At 39.8% G+C, this 26,997-nt stretch overlaps 1 protein-coding gene across 1 annotated transcript in view; it reads right to left on the bottom strand.

Moving 5' to 3' along the window:
- KCNU1 (potassium calcium-activated channel subfamily U member 1) overlaps positions 1–26,997 on the bottom strand; it is a gene marked incomplete at both ends in the record, with an annotated part of 69,475 nt that overhangs the window by 15,319 nt on the left and 27,159 nt on the right. The window contains 4 exons of the mRNA XM_081333415.1: positions 7,445–7,619; positions 9,517–9,741; positions 12,640–12,757; positions 26,019–26,118. Of these exons, the coding sequence (XP_081189541.1) occupies positions 7,445–7,619; positions 9,517–9,741; positions 12,640–12,757; positions 26,019–26,118 (618 nt within the window). The remainder of the gene's footprint in view (positions 1–7,444; positions 7,620–9,516; positions 9,742–12,639; positions 12,758–26,018; positions 26,119–26,997) is intronic.

Raw genomic sequence — 26,997 nt, 5'->3', positions numbered from 1 at the left:
CAAGAAACCATTCCAATTTGTCCTTTGTCTTTTGTATGTTTGAGTTTGGAGGCTCTTTAGATGTCCAGTCCTTCTGAATCTTTGGCATATATTTGAGACTGAGCCAAATTTTTTTTTACTTTTTTCTGTATTGAGACATTAGGTAAAGGTAAAGGTTCCCCCGCACATGCGTCCTAGTAATTTCCAACTGTAGGGGCCAGTGCTCATCTCTGTTACAAAGCCAAAGAGCCAGCGCTTGTCTGAGGACGTCTCGGTGGTCATGTGGCCGGCTAAAGGCGCACGGAACACTGTTACCTTCCCACCGGAGTGGTCCCTATTTTTCTACTTGCATTTTTATGTGCTTTCAAACTGCTAGGTTGGCAGAAGCTGGGACGAGTAACAGGCACTCACTCTAGTACGCGGTACTTGGGATTCGACCCGCCAAACTGCCGACCATCTGATCGACAGGCTCAGCATCCTAACCCACTGAGCCACTGCGTCCCTATTGAGACATTACCATACTATGATTTTGGTCATATCCATATATTTAACACCTTAGAATTTACAGAGAATCCTAAGCCAAAGTATTGTCCTTCCTAGCCATTGCCTTCATCTCACATCCCCATCAGGTGTGTCTTAACACCTAAGAAGTCCTTGCAGTTTATGGCAACCCATTTTGTAGATATTCCTGAATATTTTAACCAAAGAATATCAGACACCTAGGATTTTCTATCATTTCAAACTGGTCAATAGCTGCCTCATCCTGCCCCTTGATTAATGGCTAAGAAAATATTCTTTATCATCCAAAGAAAAAAGAATGTAAAATAAACTACTAGTATTCTCCCTCTCTTAATCTCTTCTTTTTTTCCTTTCTATACAATTGTGAACATTTCTCTAGCTTTCTATATACTTTTTTTTAAAAAAAATCAAAAGACAATTTGAGAGGTAATTGCTAAAAAATGCCCACCCAAAAGTATCTTCACCATCTTCAGATCAGTAAATCTGCTATGCCATTCCCATTGACTTGTAACAATGAGCTCTCAGACATTCTTCAAGAGTCCCATTTTCCTAGCACTTTGCTATAGCAGGGGTCCAGAAGCAAGAATTCCCCAAACAAGATCTCTCTTGAAACACAAACCAAAAACATTACCATTTCTGAAAGAACATTTTCAGAAATGGCTTTTAACCATCGAATGATAAAATAGCTCAGACACAAGAACAGATTACAACTACCAAAGAGAACTCTACCAGCCCTAATGTCAGAGAGACCAGATGCCTTGGATAATAACGCAGCAATTTGGGCGTTATTTCCAAGCCTTCAGACCTGCTCATTTTCAAATAGGAGGGATCTGTATGTGCCATAGCATAAGTTTTGCCCTGTCCCAGAAAATAAGCAGATATAGTAGAAGACCTTATCTCTTTGCCAATGTTGAACGATCAACTGCCAACAACTTGAGTATATGGAATGGAATTTGCCTCGGGGAGCAACATAGTTTGGTTTGGCATCAGAAAAGAAAAATCTATCATCTCGGCAAGGTTTATTTCATGGATTAATGCTGCTCTACACTTTATTAAAAATAATGTTTGGGAAATGAGGAAGCAGAGGACTCAGCCCTTCCTTGCTGATGTGTCATCAAAGCCATTTCAAAGGCTTCTGATCATTTCCCCAATGACCATAGTAGGAAGAAAGAACATTTTCTCACCCTAGAAGTCAGTTTGAAGCAACTGTGGATACAGAGCTTCCCAGAACCTCAACTATGGAGTTACGGGAGAACGTAGAGATTTTCAGCTTCACCTACAAGCTGAAATGATTGAAAGTACCACTGAATATAAGAGAACTTTCTCTGCCTGATAATCAAGAGAACATTCCAAACAGACAGCATTAGGATAAATATGAGACTTATGTGTGCTTGTTGTTTCCCCCCCCCCAAGATGTATCATATTGAAAAGAAACCTCCTTTGAATACAGAGGATCTTAGTTCGCTGCCCCTCTCATTGAAAATTCTCAAGTAAGAAATACTGGGACAGTCCCATTGTTGGTTCCGGAGAGCTCCTGTTAATCAGGCTGGATAACAGAGGGACAGGTAGGCAAACAAATCCACGTGGAATAGGAAAGTATGTCAGAAAGCAATTCAAAAATCCGGAAGAGAGTAGATGAGAATTTCAGTAAGAAGATGTATTGAGTTTTAATAAGCAGCCCCTCGTAGCTGGTTACATTTTTCTTATGTCAATATTTTTACTCCCAAACAATATACATCCCCTCTACCTGAAATCTCTCATCTTGGCAGGGTGCTATTACAAAACATTAGTTAATTGTATGTTTCTACTGTACATTCGAATTCCAGTATCACATTAAATTATCAAATTAAATTACTATAGTTTATGCCAAAGATTATTTAGTTCAGTACCTAGGTTTGCCAATCTGAATTTGATGAAACATGACAGGGTACTAATTAGAGTAAAACTGAGAAAAATCTATTTTTTTTCTCTCTCCTTTTTTAGGAAGCAATAAAGTCAGGTAACTGCAGTGACCCACACTTTCTGTATCTATGTATTTAGGCACATATAGATGGGACGCGGTGGCTCAGTGGGTTAGGACGCTGAGCTTGTCGATCAGAAGGTTGGCAGTTTGGCGGGTCGAATCCCGAGTGCCGCGTAACAGAGTGAGCGCCTGTTACTCATCCCAGCTTCTGCCAACCTAGCAGTTCGAAAGCACGTAAAAATGCAAGTAGAAAAATAGGGACCAGTACGGTTGGAAGGTAACAGTGCTCTGTGTGTCTTTGGCATCTAGTCATGCCGGCCACATGACCACGGAGACATCCTCGGACAAGCGCTGGCTCTTCGGCTTTGAAACGGAGATGAGCACTGGCCCCTACAGTTGGAAATTACTAGCACGCATGTGCGGGGGAACCTTTACCTTTACTTAGATATGGATCCATATCATAGTTCCCTATTTGCATTTTTGTTTCCCTTTATGAGTCTCCTGTACTTTTAAATAGGTAGCAAAAAGTGGGAGTGATAGATTTCGGGCCTTCAGTAAACTCCCACAGCCCAGCGTTTAAAATAATGCGACGTTGAAAAAATTATTTCTGTTTGTTGCCATTATTTTGCCGTCTTTCGGGTTTTAGCTTTTCCAAAACAAACAAACAAAAACGAAAAAGCCCCAAAGGTGCTTTTTGAAAAGGCAACTGCACTGTCTTTGTGTTTTTTTTCACTTCTCACCCAAGAAGCTTCTTCAGTTCTGACTGAAGACCTCAAGAACTTCAGTCAGAACTGAGGAGGCTTCTTGGATGAGGAAGGAAAAACAAAGAAAACTCCAGTTGCTTCTTGAAAAAGCACATTTGGGACAACCATGATCTGGATGGCTGAGAATCTCCACAGGAAAAAAACAAAACATTAAAGCATTTTTTTTAATGGATGGAAGGTTCTGTTCTTGTAATAAGTTGATTACATGGCAACTGAAGAGTCCCTGAGAGTATCTTGCATTTCATCATAGTATCACCTCTGCAAAATCTGAAAGTTCCTTGACTTCCCCACCCTTCAGTATAATCCTTTCCTCATCAAGAAGACAATCCAGTCTTGTTATAAAGCATATAGAGAATGACGTTAAAAAAGGGGAGAAAAGTCCCTGTCTCAGAAACTTACAAAATGGAGTTGAGATTTCAATACAGGTGGTCCCCGACTTACAAAAGTTCATTTAGTGACTGTTCAAAGTTACAGCCACGCTGAAAAAAAGTGACTTAGGACCATCTTTCACACTTACGACCGTTGCAACATCCCCATGTTCATAGAATCAAAATTCAGACTCTTGGAAACTGACTCGTATTTGTGATGGTTGCTGTGCCCCAGGGTCATGTGATCACCTTTTGCGACCTCCTGACCAGGAAGGACAATGGGGAAGCCGGATTCACCCAATAACAACCCATGTTGTTAACTTAACAACTGCAGCGATTCACTTAGCAACCGTGGCAAGGAAGGTCAGTGGTGGTGGTAAGGTTGAGGACTACCTGTGCAGTATTTTGTACAAGGTTGGCTGTATCACTGACCCTCTGTTTTTTTTGTGTGAAAGGTGGGAACGGAGGGTCTTTTCAGAGATAGCCTGCATCTGATCATCGGTCCCAGGAGGTCACTGTCTGAATCGTGTTACTGTAAACAAAACCACAGCATCTGGCCAGAAAATGCTGCGATGAAAGGATATTAGCTTTAAATCCTTAACTTCCCCTCTCTGATGCTTCTTGTTAGAACTATTTCCCCCAAACAGCTCAGTTCTAGTAGCACAGCCTAAGACTGTTAAAAGGGGAGGAAGGATAAAGTTCCCAAACTTCTGGCCTGGAGATTCAATACTTGAATCTTACCTTCCACTATCTTCTTTAGATACAAATCTGGTGACAGTTTGTGCAATTTCCCCCCCCCCACACACACACACATCTGGATTCCTACCCCTGGGTTAAACCTTAGATAGGCAGAAGCTTCTTTTGGGGTTCTGTATAACCAAGTCTAAACTTCTGAGATGGAAAATATTCTGATTTAATTACTATTATCTTCAGTGTAAACCCAACATTTCCTGCTAGACTTTTCCCCTTCTAGAACTATTCAAGAGAGTTAAACTCTGAATCCTACATCACATTCATGACAACCTACCCCCCCCTCCAGTTTTGGCAAAGTTTTTGATATGAAACAAAGAGACTTTATCTACCATTGCAAAGTTTAAAATAACAACTGAATGGGAACAGCAGGGTGGCAGTATGTCAAAACAACTCAAAAACTGGTCTGTCAGCAACTGAGAAGCATTGCGTTTAAAAGGCACATTTTTAATTGTCTTTATCGTTTTTTTGTTTTTTTAAAAAGAGAGAAAAACAGAAGAACCTTCTAACTTTAAAAAGCTTATTAATAGTGTGTGTTTATTTATATGAAAGTCCTAATGTACTTTATGGAGCTCACTGTCTGGAAAGCAGGCATAGCCTTAAATTTGTTTCCCCCCTCCAAAAGTAAAATGCTGGATTCAACATTTGAGAATTGGAACTGTCTACCTTTCTTAACCTTCATATCTTAATTTAACTTTCTGTATGGCAGACATTATGGACTATTTTTTTACAGAAAAAAGTACACGTCATATTTTTCTTCTGATGCCTGTACATGATTTAAGATATTTTTTAAGATTTTCCCATCCTCCGTCGTTTCCTTCACCCATGCTCATGTTTATGTTAATCTAGATAATTGAAATGATAGAATAGATAGATGGATGGATGGGTGGGTGGATGGATGGATGGATGGATGGATGGATAGATAGATAGATGGATGGACGGACAGATAGATGATAGATAGAGAAAGAGAGTGTGTGATACAAATAGATAGAAAGATATAGATTTAAATAGGGAGGTAAATAGTAAAGGTACTCTTCAATGTATGACCATAATTGAGCCCAAAATTTCTGTTGCTAAGCAAGACAGTTGTTAAGTGAGTTTTACCCTATATTAAGACCTTTCTTAACACAGCTGTTAGTTGAATCACTGCAGTTGTTAAGTTAGCAACACGGTTAGAATCAGTCTGGCTTCCCCATTGACCGTGCTTGTCAAGACGTCACAAAAGAGGATCACATGACCTTGGGACTCGGCAATGGTCATATATGCCAGTTGCCAAGCATCTGAAGTTTGATCCCATGGCCACAGGGATGCTGCAAGTCATAAGTGTGAAAATCATAATGATGATAAAAATGATCATAAGTCACTTTTCTCAAGGCTGTTGTAACTTCGAATGTAAACAATTGTTTGTACATCAAGGACTACCTGTATGTATAGACAGAGGTAGGGAGAGAGAGAAAAATCACAGTATAAATGGTGAACAGGAAATTATCCACAGCGCCATTGGATGGCACCGTTAGAGGTGTATTCCTTTACTTCACTACGAACAGAAGCTGTTTCTTCTACAGCTTTTGCTGTAGCTATTAGGTAATGTTCTTCCACCGTCAGATAAAATGGAATATTTGCACAGTGTGCTTATCTCAAAGATTTTTTTATATCTGAAGTTTTTTTTTTAATTGTCAAGAAAAAGAATTAGGCTGGTTCTGCTAAGCAGTGGAATGGAGGTGTTCGTTTCAGGTGATCCTATGAATGGAAAACAAATGAAGCTGAGAATGACACAGCAGGGGTACCCAACATGGATCTTGGCCACTGCCAGGCTCTGGGGAAAGATAGCATTTCTGCTGGGTATGAAATGCATTGTTGCATTGCCATGAGGAAGCCTGCTTTCTTTCTTTCTTTCTTTCTTTCTTTCTTTCTTTCTTTCTTTCTTTCTTTCTTTCTTTCTTTCTTTCCTTCCTTCCTTCCTTCCTTCCTTCCTTCCTTCCTTCCTTCCTTCCTTCCTTCCTTCCTTCCTTTCTTTCTTTCTTTCTTTCTTTCTTTCTTTCTTTCTTTCTTTCTTTCTTTCTCTTTCCTTCTTTCTTTTTCTTTTCTTTTACAACTCCCTTAGCTTTGAATGAAATTATTTTTGTGTTGAGTTCTCCTCTCCTCTCCCCCTCCCCTCCCTCTCCCTCTCCCTCTCCTTCTCCCCTTCTCTCTCTCTCTCTTTCTCTTTCTCTCTCTCTCTCTCTCTCTCCTTTGCTGTACAATGTCCTGAATGTTAATGAAGAAATGGGCAGACCACTTAGGTGAGTTATCCATCCCCAATTCATTTTCAGTTAATTAATATTGCTGTTCCCAAGAGGAGGAGAAATCTTCACTCTTCTGTAAATGGAAAGACAGAAGATAAGAATCTCTAATGATAAAAATAAATGATGTTGGATGTAAGGTAATTTTTCAGATTATGTGTCTGACACACTGATATAAATCCAGCCTAGAGTCTCTTTTTCTGGGGCAAGATCTAAGGGTCATTGAAAAAAGAGGTGCAAGGTCAGGAACTATAGAGGAAAATGGGTGGGGGGACTCAGGAGAACCCCTGTATTTTATTGTCTAACACAGCTACTTATTTATTCTAATGGAAGGGCCAGCTGTGCTGGAAATTAAAAACCATTCCTTGTGGAATTGCCCATAGATTTTGTTCATAAATAGATTAATATCCTTCATAAAATTTAATTTAGAGGTGAGATAAATGTTAAAAAGAAATGGTAAGTGGAGACTAATTAAGGAAATATGTCCTGAAATGTCTCTCTCCTTCCTTCCTTCCTTCCTTCCTTCCTTCCTTCCTTCCTTCCTTCCTTCCTTCCTCCCTCCCTCCCTCCCTCCCTCCCTCCCTCCCTCCCTCCCTCCTTCCTTCTCCTCCTCCTCTTGCCTGCTTTTCTCTGTCATCCAGTTGCATCTACAGCAAATCATGATGATGCCAGAATGACAACACACCTGTGGTATTATCATCCCATAAGCACTGTCTTTTGTGATTGAAACATCAAATGCAGCTATGTAAAGTGAGACAATGGCATCATCCATACCACATCTTTTTAACCTCCACCCTTCAGTGAACACCCGTGTTTTACCTGTTGATGAAGTTTGCTTGAACTGCAAGGAACGTATATTCAGGGTAGCCAAGATTGATTTGGTATCCACTAGAGTCTGATTACTGGCATTAGTGGCATTGGCTGACAGAACGGCACACATGCTGCAGTATTGGATGCCAGCTGCCTTGAGATCTGCACAAGATAGTCCACTGCCCTGATAAGAAAAGTGAGAAATGTATGTATGTATGTATGTATGTATGTATGTATGTATATTACATTATTTTTTTAATGCCTGAGTGCCATGGTGGCTTAGAAGTGGAGCTCTTGCCTCACTATCAGGAGGCTCTGAGTTCAATCCTAAGCAATGGGCAGATATTTCTCTCTCTAGGCGCAAAGAGAAAATATGTGCTGGGAACTCTGCATAGGCATCAGGAAGAGCATCTGGCCAGTAAATGCACAGCTCCATTCAGTCATTCTGAGTCCATCCTAACGCAAGGGATTACAGGTTCATTAGAGTGAAAAAAATACATTTTTACGCTGCCGTCTTCCCACCAATGTACTCTGGGTGGCTTATGAGATGAGAACCATAGAACTAACAGTACTGAAACCTGAGTTTTAATTTAATATAAACATTCCTAACAACATTTTGAAGAGACATGTTGGATTCATGAGATTAAAAAAAAAGGGTAGAATTGTCTCAAAAACAATATAGATATTGAACATCTCCTATCAGTAAAAGCTATGGCACTTCAGAACAAAAATCAGATTCCTGGATTTTGGAATAGCAGATGTTCCTAGAAAAGGCTAGCTCAGTGGTGGCAAACCTTTTAGAGACCGAGTGCCCAAACTGCAACCCAAAACCCACTTATTTATCACTGGGTGCCAGGTGGGCGTGGCCAACTGGGTGGCTGTGGCTGTGGTGGTCATGGAAGATTGGGTGGGTGTGGCCAAGGTGGGTGTGGTCACCTCAAAGTTGCTTGTGGGGAGGGACACCTGTGGGGGGTGGGCAGGTTTGGGGGAGCTCCAGGAGGTCTCTGGCAGATGGGGCAGTAGGCAGGAGACTCATCCTGTGTGGTGAGGCGAGGCAGGGTGGGGGTGCCATTGCCATGGGGCAAGGCAAGGGCTGGGGCAGCTGCTGCCTGACACCATTGGCCCCTGCACACAGAGGCCAGCAAGTGCATGGGGACCAATGATGTCTGTCAGTAGCCACAGCCTGCCGGCCCTTCGACAGGTACTCTCTGTGGCTCCGCAGCCCATCGCCAGCAATTCAAAGAAGCCACCTCCAAGATGGATGGTCAGCCAACAGCTGATGCAGTGGGTTGTGCCTGGGAAAAGGAGAGCATTCAAGGCCAGGAGGGATGGGGGGAGAGAAACCAGCCGTGCCAGAATGCATTCAGCCACATGGGACCTCAGCAAATTAGCAGGCAGCTGGTTGAAGAGGGACAGTTGCCACCTCCAAGGCATGGCATGGGTGCCCACAGAGAGAGCCCTGAGTGCTGCCTCTGGCACCCGTGCCATAGGTTCACCACCACTGGGCTAGCTAGTTTAAAGCAGAAAGATAACCATAGTGTATAGAAAATAGGTAAGAGCTACTTTCTTCAACTCCATTATCTTCCACCAGTAAATGAAAATGGGATCCAGGAAAATGGACTCATATACTGTTCTGTCTAGAGACAGCTTCAATTGAGGGTGCAACACCAAGGATAGTATTGAGATTGAAGCTTCATAAAGACAGAATTTGCTTTTGCATATCCATAGCCTTCTCTGATTATCCTTGCCGATCATCAGTGGCACAGTCCCCTAATATTTTGAGATGGCAGGTATGAACAGTCCAAGACCAAATGATGAAAATAGCCAAATGCAAGTCAATGGAGAGAGAGAGAGAGAGAGAGAGAGAGAGAGAGAGAGAGAGAGAGAGAGAGAGAGAGAGAGAGAGAGAGAGAGAGAGAGTTGTTTTGTTTTTTTAAAAAGCTCACCTTTTCACCAAAGCAAGAAGGAAACAAGGTTCTTGCTTCATCTACAGTGGTAACATATGGTAACATAGTTAATGAAATTTGCCTTATTGCCCCATCTGATGCTGCTGCTCCCATTGACTAAAAACACAAACATACCTTCAGTAAGTGAAGTTTTGGGAAATTGTGGATGAATTCCCATTCCCGCTCCAGGTATTCAATGCAGCCAACAAAGACGATGTCCTTCAACTCACTTAATGCATAGTTGCTAGCTCGCAGCGGCATCACAAAGTTCCGTAATCCAATCAGGGGCGATGTGGCATCTCCAAAAACACAGACTACAATATGATCACGCAAGTCACTGAAAAACCTCTTTTTGGGTTTCTACAGAAGATAAAACAGAGGGTATATTGAAACAAATTTGGCAAAATAGCAGTGGGACTGAAAATACTGGAAAAATTTAGATTATTTTGCCAACCTCTACATAGAATGCACAGATTGTACCAACACACAACCCTTTCACAAGCCTCGGATTTTGGTTCAACTTTCAACAAGGTGACATTAATGCTAGTTCCAGATTTTGAGAGATCTTTCAACAAGTTGCCTTCTATGAGGCTCAATGGGAGAAAGAAAGAAAGAGAGAGAGGGAGGGACGGAGGGAAGGAAGGAAGGAAGGAAGGAAGGAAGGAAGGAAGGAAGGAAGGAAGGAAGGAAGGAAGGAAGGAAGGAAGGAATTTTTTTTTTGGCTCTTTCTATTGGTGTCTCTGCTGCTCACTTGGAAAGACAATGCATCAAGAAGAGGCATGAACTCCAGAGAGAAGTAGTAACCAGCATTGCTGGAGATACAGATCCGATAGCAGCCATGTTTAACACAAAAAATGGCAAAGAAATGAAAGTATTTCAGTCATAATAAATCTGAAACCCTAAATATCTGAAGGGGGGAGTCTAAGGTTCATGCTCCATGCCTTGAATTGTATTTAGACATTGTGAATTGTACTCCTGAAATATAGCAAAAGTATGCTAAATCCACCATTGCTCCATTCCTAATCTCATAGTCCTCCTGGTACTGAAAACAGACATCTGAAATTGGGAAGGTCTTTAACTGATGGAGGTTTTATGTATGAAATAGAATCTATCACCTCTTACAAATCGAACAGATTGGCAATTTACCCATCAAGTGAGATGTCACTTGTGACTCATCTTGTTGAATGAGATCTTAACCAAGTATTTAACAGGGGGAAAAATATTAAACTTGAGGTCACCATACCAATTAAAACAGACAAAACCCTCACAAAATCTAGTTTTAGCCTATGGATTAGTTCTTAGCACCCTACCGATTTATCATTTATAGCATAATCTTTGCATAGGAAAAAATATATACCTTAACCTCCTAGAAAAATCTAAACTATCCTTTGGTCCACTATAAGATGATTTATGTCTCTTCTGTCTATTATAGCCTTTTGTTATAGATTTCTGGGAACCTAATAATGTCATGTTGTGTCAGAGAACATAATGGTGATTTGTCATATTGGGTATTTGACATGACAAGGTGACTATACTTAGGTGTGACGGAAGAAATCTTTAGATGATTGGAACATTCCCTATCAAGAGCTGTCAAGCAAACATTCATAAAACCATTTCTTCATAATGGTTTTATCTTTGAAGGCAAATAAAAGATTCATGTCAGGGAACTTTGCTGATGAGTGATTAGAATCATTGCCAAATTAAATGATCATCTCTAACTAATTGGATTAGTTTAAATTGAATAATGAAATTTCAAGCTGTATTTAGTGGAACGTGCCTTAAATCCAATTATTAGTCTGTCAAATGATGCTAAACAATGGAAGTGATTCATTCTATAACCTTTTAATAGATACTGGGGGTATAGGAAGAGGCTAGCCTGATTGGAATATGAAAGAAAAAGATGAATTTGCTATATTGAAGACAAAGACTAATGTGCATATTAAGTCTGATAGAAAAGTTTTCAACATAAATATCTTATCCCAAACTAAAGACGCTTCAAATTTCCTCTGAGTTTGGCACTCCAATGAATAATTTAAATAATAAGTTATTTTTCTATATTATTGTGTTTATTGATAAGGTTTCTAAACAGCCAAATTACTATGACCATGTCGGAAGACATGTAAATGTCCCCACAAAAAAAACAAACCAGGCTTTGAACTACCACATCAGCGATGGACAATCCTGAATAGCATTTGCAGTTCACATGGCATCTGCCAGAACTCTCTGTATAAATGGGGCATAGGATCATCCCTTCAGTGTGACTGCGAGGTCCCACAATAGACTGTAGATTACATTGTGATCGGCTGTAAGCTGAGAGCATATATACCAGTCCAGTATCTGATTTTTTTTTATGTTAATGATGCTGCGCTTCAATGGTTAGATGGCCTAGACGTTGATATTTGAACATAGATCTTTTTAATATCTAACATTTTATTGGGTTCTACTAATCTAGTTGAAATGTTAATATATATTGCTAGTCCATGTGTGGTATGCCATACGCTAAATAAAAAAATAAGTGTGACTGCCCATCACTATTTTAGGTATCACCGATGTTAGAAGTTATGTACTGTCTCAAGGACCAACAATTAACACATAAGCTTTTGTGTACCATTATCAGTGGTCCACTGCTTTTTGCTTCCTGTTCCAAAACAAAAGTTGGTAGCCATTCAGACATAAACTGTCTACAATTTCAACACTGGGGTAAGTAAGTATATGATTTGTATAATTGCACATGTAAATAGCAGATGGGCTTACAAGCTTCAGGGTTCTGCCTAATGATAGGCAGGACACCATATTACTATTAATTTCTGACATTTGTGGAGAATACATGGAAAGTAGACATAAGAGTTGTAAAAAGACAACCTGAGAACTCTTTGTTTTCTTCTTGAAGGAGGCAGAAAAAAATGCAACCGGGGAGGTTAAATACCTCATAAAAAAACTTTGTTAAAAAATTTGGAAATTGCATGGAAGGAACTAATAAACCAAGTACAAGCAAAAATGGCCTAACATAGTAATAGGTTCTACATTAACAGGCTGTAATTAAAACAAAAGTAAAGCAATGTCCTGAACACACCAATGCACAGAGTATGAACAGTAACCAGGGTGAACTAGATATTCAGGTAAATGAGGGCGGATGTCTGAAATGGTATAGGGTTTCTTGCCTGAGCAGAGGGTTGGACTAGATGACCTCCAAGGTCCCTTCCAACTTATTATTATTATTATTATAAATCTAGATTTTCATCTAGGTTCATCACCTACCAAAAGTGCCATTTCAAAAGGGACAGCTTCACACCAATGGAACATTCCTGTATTATCCAATGAGCAAGAACTAGATATTTCTTCTCCTTCTCCTTCTTCTTCTTGTTCTTCTGAACGTCTAGGTGGACAAAATGACAGATTGTCATAGGATGACTAACATAGTGCCATCTGTGGTCTGAAGAATAACAGACGTTCTTCAAAGTTTCTTTACCAAAACAGGCTTACAACTGGACATAAAGATGAAAAAACAGAGGAAGGAGGACAGGCGGACAAAAGTGAGAAGGACATAATCAGAAGATACAAATAGGAAAGTGAGATACTTTGCTCTCATTTGTGAATCAACTTGCTGAATGAGATCTCAATCAAGACAATTCTGCATTTCTTCCATATACCTTACTTTAAGAACCATCTTTTTGTTTACACTTGAATGGAGAGTGCCAAGATCACATTTAAAAAAGGATCAAATACAGAATAAGGATTAATATATTTTATCCAGCTGGAAATGGTAAGTTAGTTGACATTTGCATTATGTTCTTTCGTAAACAAGACAAAAATCCCAAACTGATAGAAACTCACAACAATCTTGGGCTCATGCTAAGACATTTCTTTCTTTTTGATATGGTCTACTTTCTAGCCTTTCTTTATTGACTTCTGTGCACTAGATAATAACATGTGTCAGAGAACATAGCATTCATTCTTTTGTATTGTGGATATGACTTTGAAAAGGTGACTGTAATAGATGGGACTGAGGATATCATTGACAATGAGGCTACATAGTCAAGAGTTACTGTACATAGCAAGAAGGATCCTAAAAAACAAGAAACAAAACAAGTCCTTAATTCCCATCCAACCAGATCTTTGGCAGAATTTACTTCCTCTTGCTTCCATCAAACCTCATTTCTGTGGCAGCACACGAACATCTACAAAATACCTTATTGCCAGAAATAATTTCCATGATTCATAAATACACGTGCATTAGAGATTCGACAACAAGTTACACCTGCCACAGATGGCTGATATTTAAGTAAAACCAGAAATGAGTGACAGCTCCCTTCTCACCAAATAATATCCCAGCCTTTAGTAAATAAGTGTCAGAAAGAGTGTCAGGATTCATGTTTAAGCAGCAGGAAGGAAAACAGTCTAGGGCCATTCAGCACAAGAGAAGAGTTGGTATTAGTAGATAACATGGGGAAAGAAATTAGTCTGTGTATCTCAGTGCGCTTATGCCAAGAATAGACATTTTTGTCCATTAGTCATATGGCACCTCCCGAGCATTTGCAACCTCCTTCTTGCTGCCCAGATGATGGATTGGTCAGCTGTTGATTAAATTGTGTTTTGGCACGAGGGAAGCTATCTTGTTGCAAGCTCTTTTTAACTCAGCCCAGCTCAGCAAATCAATCAGTGCACACTTTTCCATCATCATAAAACCATGATCTATGTACACAAGCTGTCACAGACGATATCTCCCTTCACTCAAATGTTATAGGAAGCATCTATGCCCTGGAGGGAACACCTGTCAGAGCCCTGAGCAAAGAAATAAAAAGGCAAGGCAATGCTTGAAACACACTTCATCATAAAGGCATCTTTCTTCAGATATCATTGCAAAAGTGAGAGAGGGAGAGGGAGGAGAGAATGCGCATCAATCTCTAGGTGCCTTAACTGCTCTTCCCATCTGCCATATTTTCCACAAGCAATATGAGCTTGTCTAGAATCTACTGCCCTAGGAAGGTCAATGAGCAATTTTAATGAATACAGCTTCTGTGGTGGGAGGTCTCAGGAAACGTGAAATGAGAAGAGAGAAAAACAGACATATCAAGATAAGGATTCAGTCTTCCAAGGGAGTTTCCTGACTCTGGCTACAATTTTGCTCAAGCCTGTTGACCAAGCTAAACATTAGGATCCGCTCCAAAAACTAGCTTTCAGGGTTGAAATTTAGGGAAGGACCTTCTACCAATCAACAATGGCTTCTTTCTAAGATTCCATCTTTGAATGCCGCCATTTTATTTTCTTTACCACTAGCATCATTTTCCTCTCTCTCTTTTTCCCAACACAGTCCCCATGATTGCCTAAAGGGAAAAAACAAGTTAAGTAGATGATTCTGTTCCCTTGTTATTATTACTTGAAGATATGTAGCAATAGCTAAGGTGTTCTAGCAGATGTCACAGGCTGCTTTGTTATGGTTAATGTACCTTGGACTATAAGCACATTACAAATCAGACAGTTTATTTTGCTAGGCTGACATTACCTCTTCTAGGGTTTAAGCTGAGGACGGATGACCAGCTATTCAAACTGACTTGGCGAACATTTTTGGATATATGTATTTAGAGTGAGAAGGGACGCGGTGGCTCAGTGGGTTGGGATGCTGAGCTTGTCGATCAGAAGATCGGCAGTTTGGCGGGTCGAATCTCGAGTGCCGCGTAACAGAGTGAGCGCCTGTTACTCGTCCCAGCTTCTGCCCACCTAGCAGTTCGAAAGCACGTAAAAATGCAAGTAGAAAAATAGGGACCACTCCGGTGGGAAGGTAACAGCGTTCCGTGTGCCTTTGGCGTCTAGTCATGCCGGCCACATGACCACGGAGACGTCCTCGGACAAGCGCTGGCTCTTCGGCTTTGAAACGGAGATGAGCACCGGCCCCTAGAATCGGAAACGACTAGCACGCATGTGCGGGGGAACCTTTACCTTTACCTTTATTTAGAGTGAAAACCGTATTCTATTTCAAAAACTCAGGGGAAGATTGCAGGGGCAAATATCATACAAAATTAATAGTTATGTTAAAAAATACCCCACCTCTTTCAAATATTGTTCTGTCTCCCCATCCTACTTTAATTATATCTATTAGAATTTTTATACTGGGCATGACCAACCCTTTGCAGTTGAGAATTTCTATTTGCCCCACTTTCAAGCAAATTCTTAATATCGAGGTAGAAAACAGCAAAACATGTCTCCTTCCAACAAGAAGGGATCTCACCCTAACTTTCAGTCTACTGAAGGTCTCTTTGATAGCTGGGTGGATCTTGACATATTTTGAGGTGGGATTTCTGTGGTTAAACTTTCCTGTATGCTCTCAGGATTGCTGAAGAGAGAATATGATCAGAGTTGTTGAAGAGAGAATGCAATCTAGTAATGCTACATCTTTGACCTGGCTTTCAAGTGAATCTGCATCTGATTTTTTTTAAGGTTGGCCAAACCATGTAGAAGTGACCTAAAGCTGTATGTGGAAAGCAAATCGAGAGCTGTTTGAATCTACCCCTTATCAGGTGCAAGGAACAAGAACAACATCATGAACAGACCAAAACAGTTTCTCTATTGTTGGTCACCTATATTATAAGAATCTCACCAGGCTGACTGCATTCCCTTGTGAACCAGCATATAAGGCTTTGCTAATCTGGTCTACGATGTTTCCTTCCCTGGAGTGACTCCATAACGGTATGCCTCTTAACTGCCCCTTCTCCTTTAGCTGGTGATCCCACTACATCCCTATAGAAAACCCATTGTATGCACTTTAAAAATGCTCCCCTCGCTCCACATATGAGGTCCTCAGTAATTTATCTATGCAAATAAACTAGAAGGATTAAACTGAGCAAAATGACAGTACTAAGGGCATTCAGAGCCAAAGACTGCCTTGGATTTGAATATCCCTAATTCATTTAACTGTTATGTCATATGGATTTTCATTTTGCCCTACAATAATAAGGCTTGATATGAAATGCACAAATACTTACAAATGTGTATAGTATTTCCATGTCACTTTAATGCTATGTTTATGGGAAGCTGTCATCTCTTCCTCTATTTCCAGTTCATTACCCTGAATTAATACCACTCAATTTATAATAATGAAGAGTTTTGCTTGCCATCAATTGGAATATTATAAATTAAGATATATGCAGACCCTCAGTTTGTATATTTTGTAAAAAAAAGATTTATAGCATTTCAACTACTATCAGTGAAAAGCCCTTGCAGACAGGTAAGCCCCATAATCAAATGAGCAGCAATATTTCAGCAATAGCTAATCTATCAAATACTCTTAAGCATCAAGAGTCTTCTGTCAAGATATGTGGTACAATAATGTAAAAAGTGAAACCAGAATATAATTGATTATTTCATATTCTAGAGCAGACATGTCAAACTCGTGACATCACATAACATCGCATGATGGCAATGGGGTGGGTGTGGTTTCCTTGTGAAACATCCAGCCCATGGGCCGGCAGTTTGACACCCCTGTTCTAGAGGGTATACCCAAACATTGCATTTTAAAGATCTGATTCTAAAAAAGAAGGGGGATCCAAAGAAATAAAGTACTGTAAGATTATTCTAAACTTTATTGCTCAGAGAAAAGGATATGTTTGGGATACCTGTGATCCCTAGCATGTTCAAATGAGTATAAAGATTTATTGCAAGCTTAAGCTCTTTACAAGAATCTGACCTACTAACTGTCAAAAGAAATAAGCAAGAATAAGAAAGCATTCAAAATGGGCTGGATTTAGATGTCTTGCAGGAGCATGGGGACTCATGACTTATGATGAGTTTGACCCCTCCCTTGGGCTCAGATTGGCACTCTGCTACATATAGCAATTATGAAGCTACAGATCATCATTGCCAACTTTTTGATCAAGGCTGATTGGACTAAAATTGAACAACAAATGAAGTGCTACAGCTTCCCCTCTTCTGCTGCCACCACCCTTTGCAGTGACATCAACATGCAGTCCTATATACACTTCTCCCAGAAGAACGAAGCTGAAGCCACCAGCCTGAGGATGACGGATGAGATTTTGTCGAAACGTTGCTCTTATACCTCAGAGAACATAGCATTTGTTTTGGCCTAACCCAAGGCTATCCACAGGATATAGTCACAACTTATGACAGCTCATTATTTGTGTAAATTATTCAAATTGCTAATAAAGAATTTAGGGATATATGTTAAATGTTTATTAAGTATTTAGATTACCTTGCTAGGCCCCAAACATGGGACAAATCTTATTTCCTGTTTCACCCTAACCCAAGGCCATCCACAGGCAGTGATCACAGTAGTGACAGCTCATATTTGTGTAAATTTTTTTTTGATTGCTACAAAGAATTAAGGGAGACTGATATGTATTTCAAACTTATTTGTTCTCATGAGAACAAATAAGTTTGAAATGCATATCAGTCTCCCTTAATTCTTTGTTAGCAATCCAATTTTTTTTACACACACACACACGTGTGTGTGTGTGTGTGTGTGTGTGTTTGTGTGTGTGTGTGTGTGTGTGTGTATGTCAAATTCTAATCCAAATTTACTATGGTGATTTCAGATTTTCCCCACCCATCAGACTAGACACTGTATTTGTGTTCATGTAGAGAAAAGAACAAACATGGAACGATGTCCAAAAATCTCCCTACACTGACACCCCAAACAAAAAAGGCTATAACCTTCTATAGCTTTCTGACCTGGAACTGATTTTAAATATTTTAGATCAGCCCTTGGCAGCAGGTAAAAGCCAGTCAAATAGATTCTAGCCCATTTCCTGGAATGAAAACTCTAAGCATTTCTAATTTGGCATCCTTTTGTTTTTTTAATGTGCTGCTATTTGTTGCCCAACTGAAGTCAAGTGTATAGAACGTGCCCCCCCAAATAAAATTACAAAACAGATGCATTGGGAGCTTAAGTTGAAAGCTCCAGAGAAGGAAAACAACATAGTTATCCAGAACAACAAAACCTAATGCCCTTAACAAAGCAGAAAGGGAAATTGTGACAACCGGTAATCACCACTGACAACATTGTCAGCTGCGAGACATTCTTGACAACTCTTCATTGTATTTGGCCACTGCTAATCAGCTTGAATAGAGCGGTTAATTAGTAAGTTAATTTAATTAGGGGTACTGCTTGTCTATAGATTGGTAGGAATCTGGATAGGGCAAGGAAGCCTTCTACTTTTTTCTTGATTAAGAAATCCCATAGATGCCCACATGGGAAAATTCTGAGACTGATCATTGTCTTGTTTTTATTAATTAGAACATGGCTCTTTTCTGATAATTTGTTGGGGATAAATGTCATAACTGGGTGGAACCACATCTTCCCATCCTCCAGTTCTAAACACGCTTACTTTTAACAATGTACAGTATAAGTCACAATCACTTCAAATGATGGGTTTCAAAAGCTCAATTCAAGCATGAGAAGGCAAACAACTGGGTAGAGGTTGAGTATGTGCATGTGATTCTCCATTCTCTGATTTTTATATTCTTACCCATTCTCCTCATCCTTTGCTTTTGTGTTCATATGTACTTCAATCTGTCTAACTGTGCAGTCACGGATCATGTCAAATGAGTCAGATCCCTCCAAGCTCACTTTCACTTTCCATTAGGGGTGGGCAAGTCGAACTCACAGAACCACAAGTACACTTTTTGATCCTTGTGAAACTATCTCCCACCCCTTTTCTTCTTAAAAAAAATTGCCAAAAGGTATTCTGACATTTTGAGATGGAACCATCCTCAAAATAAAGTTTACACATTAAAATACGGTAAACCTAATGTATAAAAAGGGGGAGTCTTTCCAGATCCCAAGAGAGAAGCAACTCAGACAATCATGATTGAAATTACTTTTGTCATTCCTCTTTCTACTGTGACTCTTGGCAATTGAAGCATGTATCCTGATCGACAAGAGTAGCAATAGCACGTAGACTTATATACCACTTCATAGTATTTTACAGCCTTCTCTAAGTGGTTTGCAGAGTCAGCCTCTTGCCCCCAACAATCTGGGTCATCATTTTACCAATCTCAGCAGGATGGAAGGCTGAGTCAACCTTGAGCCGGTCAGGATCGAATTCCTGACTGTGGGCAGAATCAGCCTGCAATACTGCATTCTAGCTACTGTGCCACCACAGCTGGTAGTTCCCCAGCTCTGCTTTAATTCTCTTTGTTCCATGCAGGAGAGGATAGACAGACCCTATCCTCTAGTCACTTTCAATCTCTGCACAATGTGGATAAATATCCAAATTAAGCTGTAATAACTCCCTTTTCACGACCCTGTGATCCCTTTTCAAGGCAGGGTCAGGATGACTGGATGGAGCTGAGCATTTAATTGCCTTACGTGGAAAACATTGCACAGGAAAAAAAATGAATGAGAGGCATTGTTAACTATAGAATTAGTGGGTCAATAAATATCCAGTGTAAACAATATTATTTCCACAAAAAATTCAGATATTTTGACTTCCTCCCAAATCATAGCAGAAAATCTTTAAAAGGTGGGTACAGAAAAGCTTGACCAGGAAAAATGAGTTGCCATATTAATGTTGATCTATCTTTTTGCAATAAGCCAATTTGCATAATCACTTCAAGTTTCTTTTTTAACAAGGTATGATACCACTGTCTATTATGGAATGCCTCCTTCCCTAATACTTGCTGATTTTATACAATACTTTATAGGAATGGATGCATAAGTTTATAGGCATGTAGAAACTGAATCCTGTATAGCATTATACCGAAGTGTCTTTTATGGGGTCCATTGTATTTTTCACATTCGGACACTAAACATAGGGGAAATGTTCATAATAAGGAAATAAAACAAAGAAGGCATGTAAGATCCATTGGACCTTGATGAGCCAGATTCCTGCTAGACAAGTGTTATTTTATATAATTTAGATATCCCAAAGGTGCTTTTTCAAAAGACAATTGGACTTTCTTTGTTTTAGCTTGAAGACGTTTTGCTTCTCATCCATGAAGCTTCTTTAGTTCTTGGATAAGGGAAAACATAGTCCAGTTATCTTTTGAAAAATCACCCTTGGTACAAGCATGATCTGGATGACTGACAATCTCCTCACACACTGTTGATTTCTTTTTGTAATTTTACATGTTGAAACACTTTATGTAAATTTTAGATGGTATCACATTTTATATAATTTTAAATAATACCTTTTAACCTAGAGATGGATTGCTCCCTTTGGACTTCTTCATTCACAGCGTCTACTTGGATTGTTTTATAGATGAATTTTAATTTTATCTTAAATTTTATTTATTGTCTCTTAAAATAGAAATATAAGTAATCACAGAGCGCTCATGGGTGAATTGCTTGTACTCGTCTAATCAACTGAGTGTCTGAGAAATAAAACAAGGAAGGCTATGAATAGCTAACCCACCATTAAGTTTCCGCATGGACTAAAACTTGCTAAAATATTCAAGATTTTTTCATGCAAAGGGTACAGATTTTTTTCCCCAACCTAACCTCCAGCTTGTGTTCCTTAGAGCCTTAATTTCCTTCTTAATCCTCTTTCAATCTGTTTAAACTTGAGTCCCCAATCAGTAATTCAATAAGGGCCATTATGATATGATTTATGATATGTGTGTAATTGTTAGAATTACTCTGGGTTATTAAAATATAAAGTAAGCATTGCCAGGGGGTTCTGTCATTTTCCACATCCTCAATACAGAATTAGGAACTGACCATATTATAAATAGGCAGGTTTGCACAAGTTAACTGGGCAGAACTAATAATTAGCTAACATCTTTATGCATCTGGATTAGACTGAGTAAATTCAGATAATCAGCTTTTCCCCAGAGCACTGTACAAGGAAATTCTATCTGGATATAGGGGTTTTGTTGTGCAACACATTTAGGGGAAATTGGTTGATAGATAAATTATGGACACACGTTTCTGTTTTCCTGTCTCCTATTGTATTTTCCAAAACCATTGTAGACAAAGTGACTTCCCCCCCCCTTTTGTGGCCAAGGCCAGGATTCTTTTTTTCCCCCTGCAGAAAATCATAGTACATGGGGACACAGTGGAAGAAAATCTTTCTGTGATGGTAAAAAAGGGGAGAAAATAAAATAAAGCAATGTTCTGTTTGTTTTATTTATAAGTGCATATTGTCTTTGTGCTATTCAACCTTGCTTTGGCCTCCCCTCCCCCCGGAAAAAAGATAGATAGATAGATAGATAGATAGATAGATAGATAGATAGATAGATAGATAGATAGATAGATAGATAGATAGAAGACAGTTTGAAGGCCTTATGTGGGCTCTGGTTTACCCATCCTGCTTCAAAATATAGGTCAAAAAGAAATGCAAAGACTTTCCAAGTTGCTACATTTTAAAAGATGGGGAAATGATTCTGTAGTCTCAAGAGAATCAAAGTGGAAATGGTTTCTATAGTCCAATTCTGGGCAGGGGGTGGGTGGGTGAGAAAGTCTACTGGCACTGAATCAATTATACATCACCACATCCTGTAAACACCATGCAGCACTGATTGACGGATCTCCTTCATATGTCAATTTCATATGCTTCAAGGTACAGCTCAACTAATAAGATTTGCGAGCGTTACTAATTTGCTCTTTTGCTTACAAAATTGAAGTCATTTCCTTTCCCTTGCAGACCCGTTTCTCAGGAAAAGCAGCCCCAAACTCACAAATGGTTGAAGAAAAGGCGCCCATGATCGCATTGCTACAGGCATTCGTGAGAGAAACCAATCCTGTTTTCACTCATCTGGAATAGTCCTGTGAAAGATCTTCATGATATGGAAGACACATTTTCCTGTCTCTCCATGTGGGGAGAGACAGTCCACAAAGAATGTTTCTGACATTCCAGCTGTTGTCTCTCTTCTAGTCTGTTTATCTTGCACGGGTCCACCACCACAAGAATACAGGCAGCTAGAATTTCCTCAGGCCCCATTGTGAGATAAAAGCCAAAGAAGGTCAGACGCTAGAGCCATCTTGTGTAAGCTGACAAAAAAGTGTCTTGTGTGTGTGTGTGTGTGTGTGTGTGTGTGTGTGTGTGTGTGTAGGCTTTCTGTAATGTCACAACACATTAACTAACCCTGCCTGTCTTCCCTTTCTGGAGAACAGAGTTTTACACTTGTCCTTCACACAAATAACCCAAGGGTGGGAATTATTCAAAAAGCTCATGTTTGACACCCCATCTGTTCATTTCTGACAGCAATATATAATGTAAAGCTATAAAAACTTGAAAAATAATGCAACATAAAAAGGGATTGACTCGGCTCCAAGAGGCCACGGTAACAAATACCACTGTGTGATTTATTTTGTGCTGTAATCTTTACAGTAAGTCATCTTTCAGACATTTCCCTGTGACAGGTTTTAATAATATTAATGCCCAGAGCAATCCAAATCATTGCCAATAGACATATTTATCAAGCTGCCAATCCAAGTAAATGAAATTCTATAAGCAATAATGTAACATGTTAAAAGTGAGCTAATAAAACAAGTCAGCGGAGAAATATTACTTCAAAGAATTCTTCCCCTGCTCTCCCTAATCCATCCCTGAATGTTATATGGACAAAATGCAAATCTTCCTTCTCTTTTGTGATTTATCACTCCAAAAATATCAGTGACCTTTCTGTAGACTTTGACACAGCCTCCCCTTCACATTAATAAAACATGCATTGCATTCTGCCAGATTAAGGGAAGGCAGAGATGCTCAGTTCTAGTCTCACCCCCACCCAGCCCCATCCCACGCCCCACTTGCCCTTGGACCTGGATGTGATGGATAGCATCAAAGAATAAAATCTTAAGAACTGGGGATTTATGAAAGACTGACACACCTTGACTACAGTTTGGCAATCTACACGTACTTATGAGCAATTATCCAGATGTTAGATAAATTTCAATTAAGAAGGAATACAAATGTGGGTGGTGCTCTCTTAAGAAACACAAAAAAAACCAGGCAAGAATAGCTTTTCTCTTTCATCTAAGTTTTTTTAATCTTATTTTGTGTTGGTAGAAGTTGGATTAGGATCTTTTTAACTCTAGAGGGAGAAAGAAGGTACGCATTTCTGCACCCATTTTATGTTTTTGTGTATCACATGGCAATCTCGCTCTCTAAGGTGAAACGCCACCAGAAGAAACCCGGAAAGGTTAATGGCATCACCAAAAGGAGTTTAACTAAATTTACAGTAGAAATAAGGTGGCCATCCTTATAAAGCAAAAGAATTGTGGATTTTTTGGTTATGAAAGAACCAGACCGCTATGACTTGTGAAACGAGCTATGATTGAAAACAAGCCACATCCTAGTGAAATATGTGAAACTCATGCAAACATCACACAAGTAGCATTTCTATCTACCAGACATTCTTGTGTTTTTTCATGGTGATTGTGGAAAACAAAAGCTAAATATGGTCCAAATAGTAGATCTAGTCTAATTTCAAAGAATTCTTGTAAAATCCTTCATTACTCAGCCTGTAGTATGAGGAAGAAAGAGGGAGGGAGGGAAGGAAGGAAGGAGGGCGAGAGGGACACACACAGAGAGACAGAGAACATTTCCCCATAGTTTTGCAAGATTTTTGGCAGGGGCACAAACATCTTGTAAAATTTGTGAATTTTTGAGCATTATTAAAAATAATAATGTTGATATCTGCCAGACAAACAGGGACAAGTATGTGATAGTACCTCCAGGCATCATGAAGGCAGATGTTGAACTGAAATGGTGCTCTTCAAAAACGCTAAATGATGGTACAGAAACCCACATAAAACCTCAGGAACTGCTGATTTAGAAAAGAGTGGACTTTAGGAAGAAAAGAGAGAAAAAAGAGAAGAAAAGAGAGTGGAGGAGATGATGAATCCTATGGCTGTTTACTGAGACGTTCTGCTGCATTCAACAATTTTCAGATAAATATGGATAAGACTGCAACTTCAGTATAAGGCATCCAGCTCCATGCTGAATATCTATCTATCTATCTATCTATCTATCTATCTATCTATCTATCTATCTATCTATCTATCTATCTATCTATCTATCTATCTACAGATAGTCCTCAATTACAGCATCCCTTTGGTCTCATGACCAAAATTTGGGCAATTGGCATGTATTTATGATGGTTGCATGATCTCAGGGTCATGTGATCACCCCTTGTAACCTTCCCAGACAGTTTCTGACAAACAAAATCAATGTGGGAAGCCAGATTCACTTAATGACCATATGATTCATTTAACAACTGCCTTGTTTAGCAATGGGAAATTCTGGTCCCAACTGTGGTTGTAAACTGAGTACTCTGCCTGCCTTCCCGCCTTCTACAAATTAGCATAGAACCACCAACACTTATGCAAACAGTTTAAGTCCTGCAAAGTTCCAGATCATTAATGTCATCTCCAGTGGCCATGATGGGACAGTTCCTAGGTCTTGGTGTCATCTCCTTTGCTCTAGAGCTGCCTCGTTTGATGGCAGGGGCTAGCTTCCAATGGCCAAAGGAGCAGTGTTTTCCCACCATATTTGTTCTCTTCTTGTGAGGGCTACAGACCATCTGACGGTGCAAGTCTGCTCCACTTTTAAGTTAAACAGCTGCAAAGAATTCAGCAGACTTTGTAATCCCCGAGGTGTAATCCCACAGTATGGAAACTTGCTTCTCTTAAATACCTCCCTCTGGCATAATTGACTTTTCACGCACATTTTAATAATGATATTTCAGCAGGTTGAGAAAGGGATTTTTCCCCCCTCCTTCCTTTTTGCTTCAGATTATGTTATGGGCAGAAGTGGCAGGGGGTGTTATAAACTTAAGGATTCCCTTTTTGGTCACATTGGCCCAGTGCAATGGTATGGGTAACTTAGGGTGAGTTTCTAACCTAATGTGTCCCCTAGACTAAACTGGTTGTCAACAAATAGCTGTAGACAACCTACAAACAGCAGCTGAAAGGTGGGGTGGTGAATGAGGAAACAATAGCCCCTTATCCATTTGTGTGGTTCCCATATCACTCCTTGGTCATTACGGTTGAATGTTAGCAATATGATTATTGAAAATTGGTGCCAGTTTCCCACAATTTTGAATTAGAAACATGTGGAAGCTGTAGTATAAGTACTGAAAGAAGCTTATAAAGCAGGAGGAGGAGGGGGGAGGAAGAGGAGGAGGAGGAGGAGGAGGAGGGCCAACCTTGCTCATTTTAAATAACTGTTTTATTCTTTAAACCGTACAACAGCAGAAAAATGTTCATCGTGGCTCCAAATTGGACAAATATGGAATGGTTCTGATTCTTTCTTTCTCCTGGCTGTGTGTGCTAGATATCTCACACACAATTAATAGACAAAGGTACAGTTATGGCAGAAGATGAATGAGTCCCTTGGTGTTCACAGTTGTTCCAAATCTTAATCCATAGTGCCATTGTTCGTGTGCATGTAAATTTCTGTTTTAAGAGACTTATTCCCATTAAATAAACCACTGAACCTGGAGCATCTGGCTAGAAAGTGGTGAGAAGGTCCTTATTAGTTAGGTTTGAATGCAATTTGATTAGGACGCTCCTTGAAACAGGGCATGGTGCTATTTTCAAAATTAATTTCTTCTAAATTCAGCTTCTAATATATAACGAGAAGCAAAAACCCATTTCTCTTCTTTTTATTCCCAAATTATCTGGGAATCTAGCTCAAGAAATGGATTTGTAACATAAGGAGAACTCCGTTTAACTCTCTTACCTGGGGAAAAAATCCAAGAAGGAGAGAATCCCAAGGGACCGTGAATGTACTACAATTTCATCTGAATGCCTCAAATTACTCTGCCGGCTCGATGTGTTTTCTGAAATGAAAATTATTAAGAGGAAATTTCTTCTTTTCCTTCCTTCAGGTCAACAGCCTATGTTCTGCTGAAGCTATCCTAGCCATGTACTCATAGCAAGTACACGAAGGTCTTCAAGTGATGCTAACTTGCCAAATTATCAAGCAACTGTTCAATCTACAAGTCTACACAAGTTTACAATATTTATCAATACAGGCAATGTCAAGAAATCTTTGAAAATCTTTTTGTCCTCCTCCTCCTCCTCCTCCTCACACCTCATTATTAATGTCTACGTAGTAGTTAACTAAAAGGGACGCGGTGGCTCAGTAGGTTGGGATGCTGAGCTTGTCGATCAGAAGGTCGGCAGTTTGGCGGGTCGAATCCCAAGTGCCGCATAACAGAGTGAGTGCCTGTTGCTGGTCCCAGCTTCTGCCAACCTAGCAGTTTGAAAGCACGTAAAAATGCAAGTAGAAAAATAGGGACCACTACGGTGGGAAGGTAACAGTGTTCCGTGCGCCTTTGGCGTCTAGTCATGCCGGCCACATGACCACGGAGACGTCCTCGGACAAGCGCTGGCTCTTCGGCTTTGAAACGGAGATGAGCACCGGCCCCTAGAGTTGGAAACGACTAGCACGCATGTGCGGGGGAACCTTTACCTTACCTTTAGTAGTTAAGTGTTCTGTAAAAAAATGTTCTGCTTTACTAATTAGGGACTCAAGGAAAGACAACTGAAGTTGCAGTTGGAAGTAGCTGATCTCCTGAAGGATTGGGATTACTACACCCTTGAGTAAATAGGTTTAAAAATACCAGGTGGGGAATGGAAGACAACCAAGAAAAATAAACAATAATCTCTTCTTTGCAAGTTGGTAAGTCAATGGACATTGGTGCTAGTGATCAATG

Source organism: Vipera berus (genome assembly GCF_964194415.1).
Source record: "Vipera berus genome assembly, chromosome: 8".
NCBI classification, from domain to species: domain Eukaryota; kingdom Metazoa; phylum Chordata; class Lepidosauria; order Squamata; family Viperidae; genus Vipera; species Vipera berus.
The sequence above is the reverse complement of the archived record's forward strand: the minus strand, read 5'-3'. Positions and strand labels throughout refer to the sequence as shown.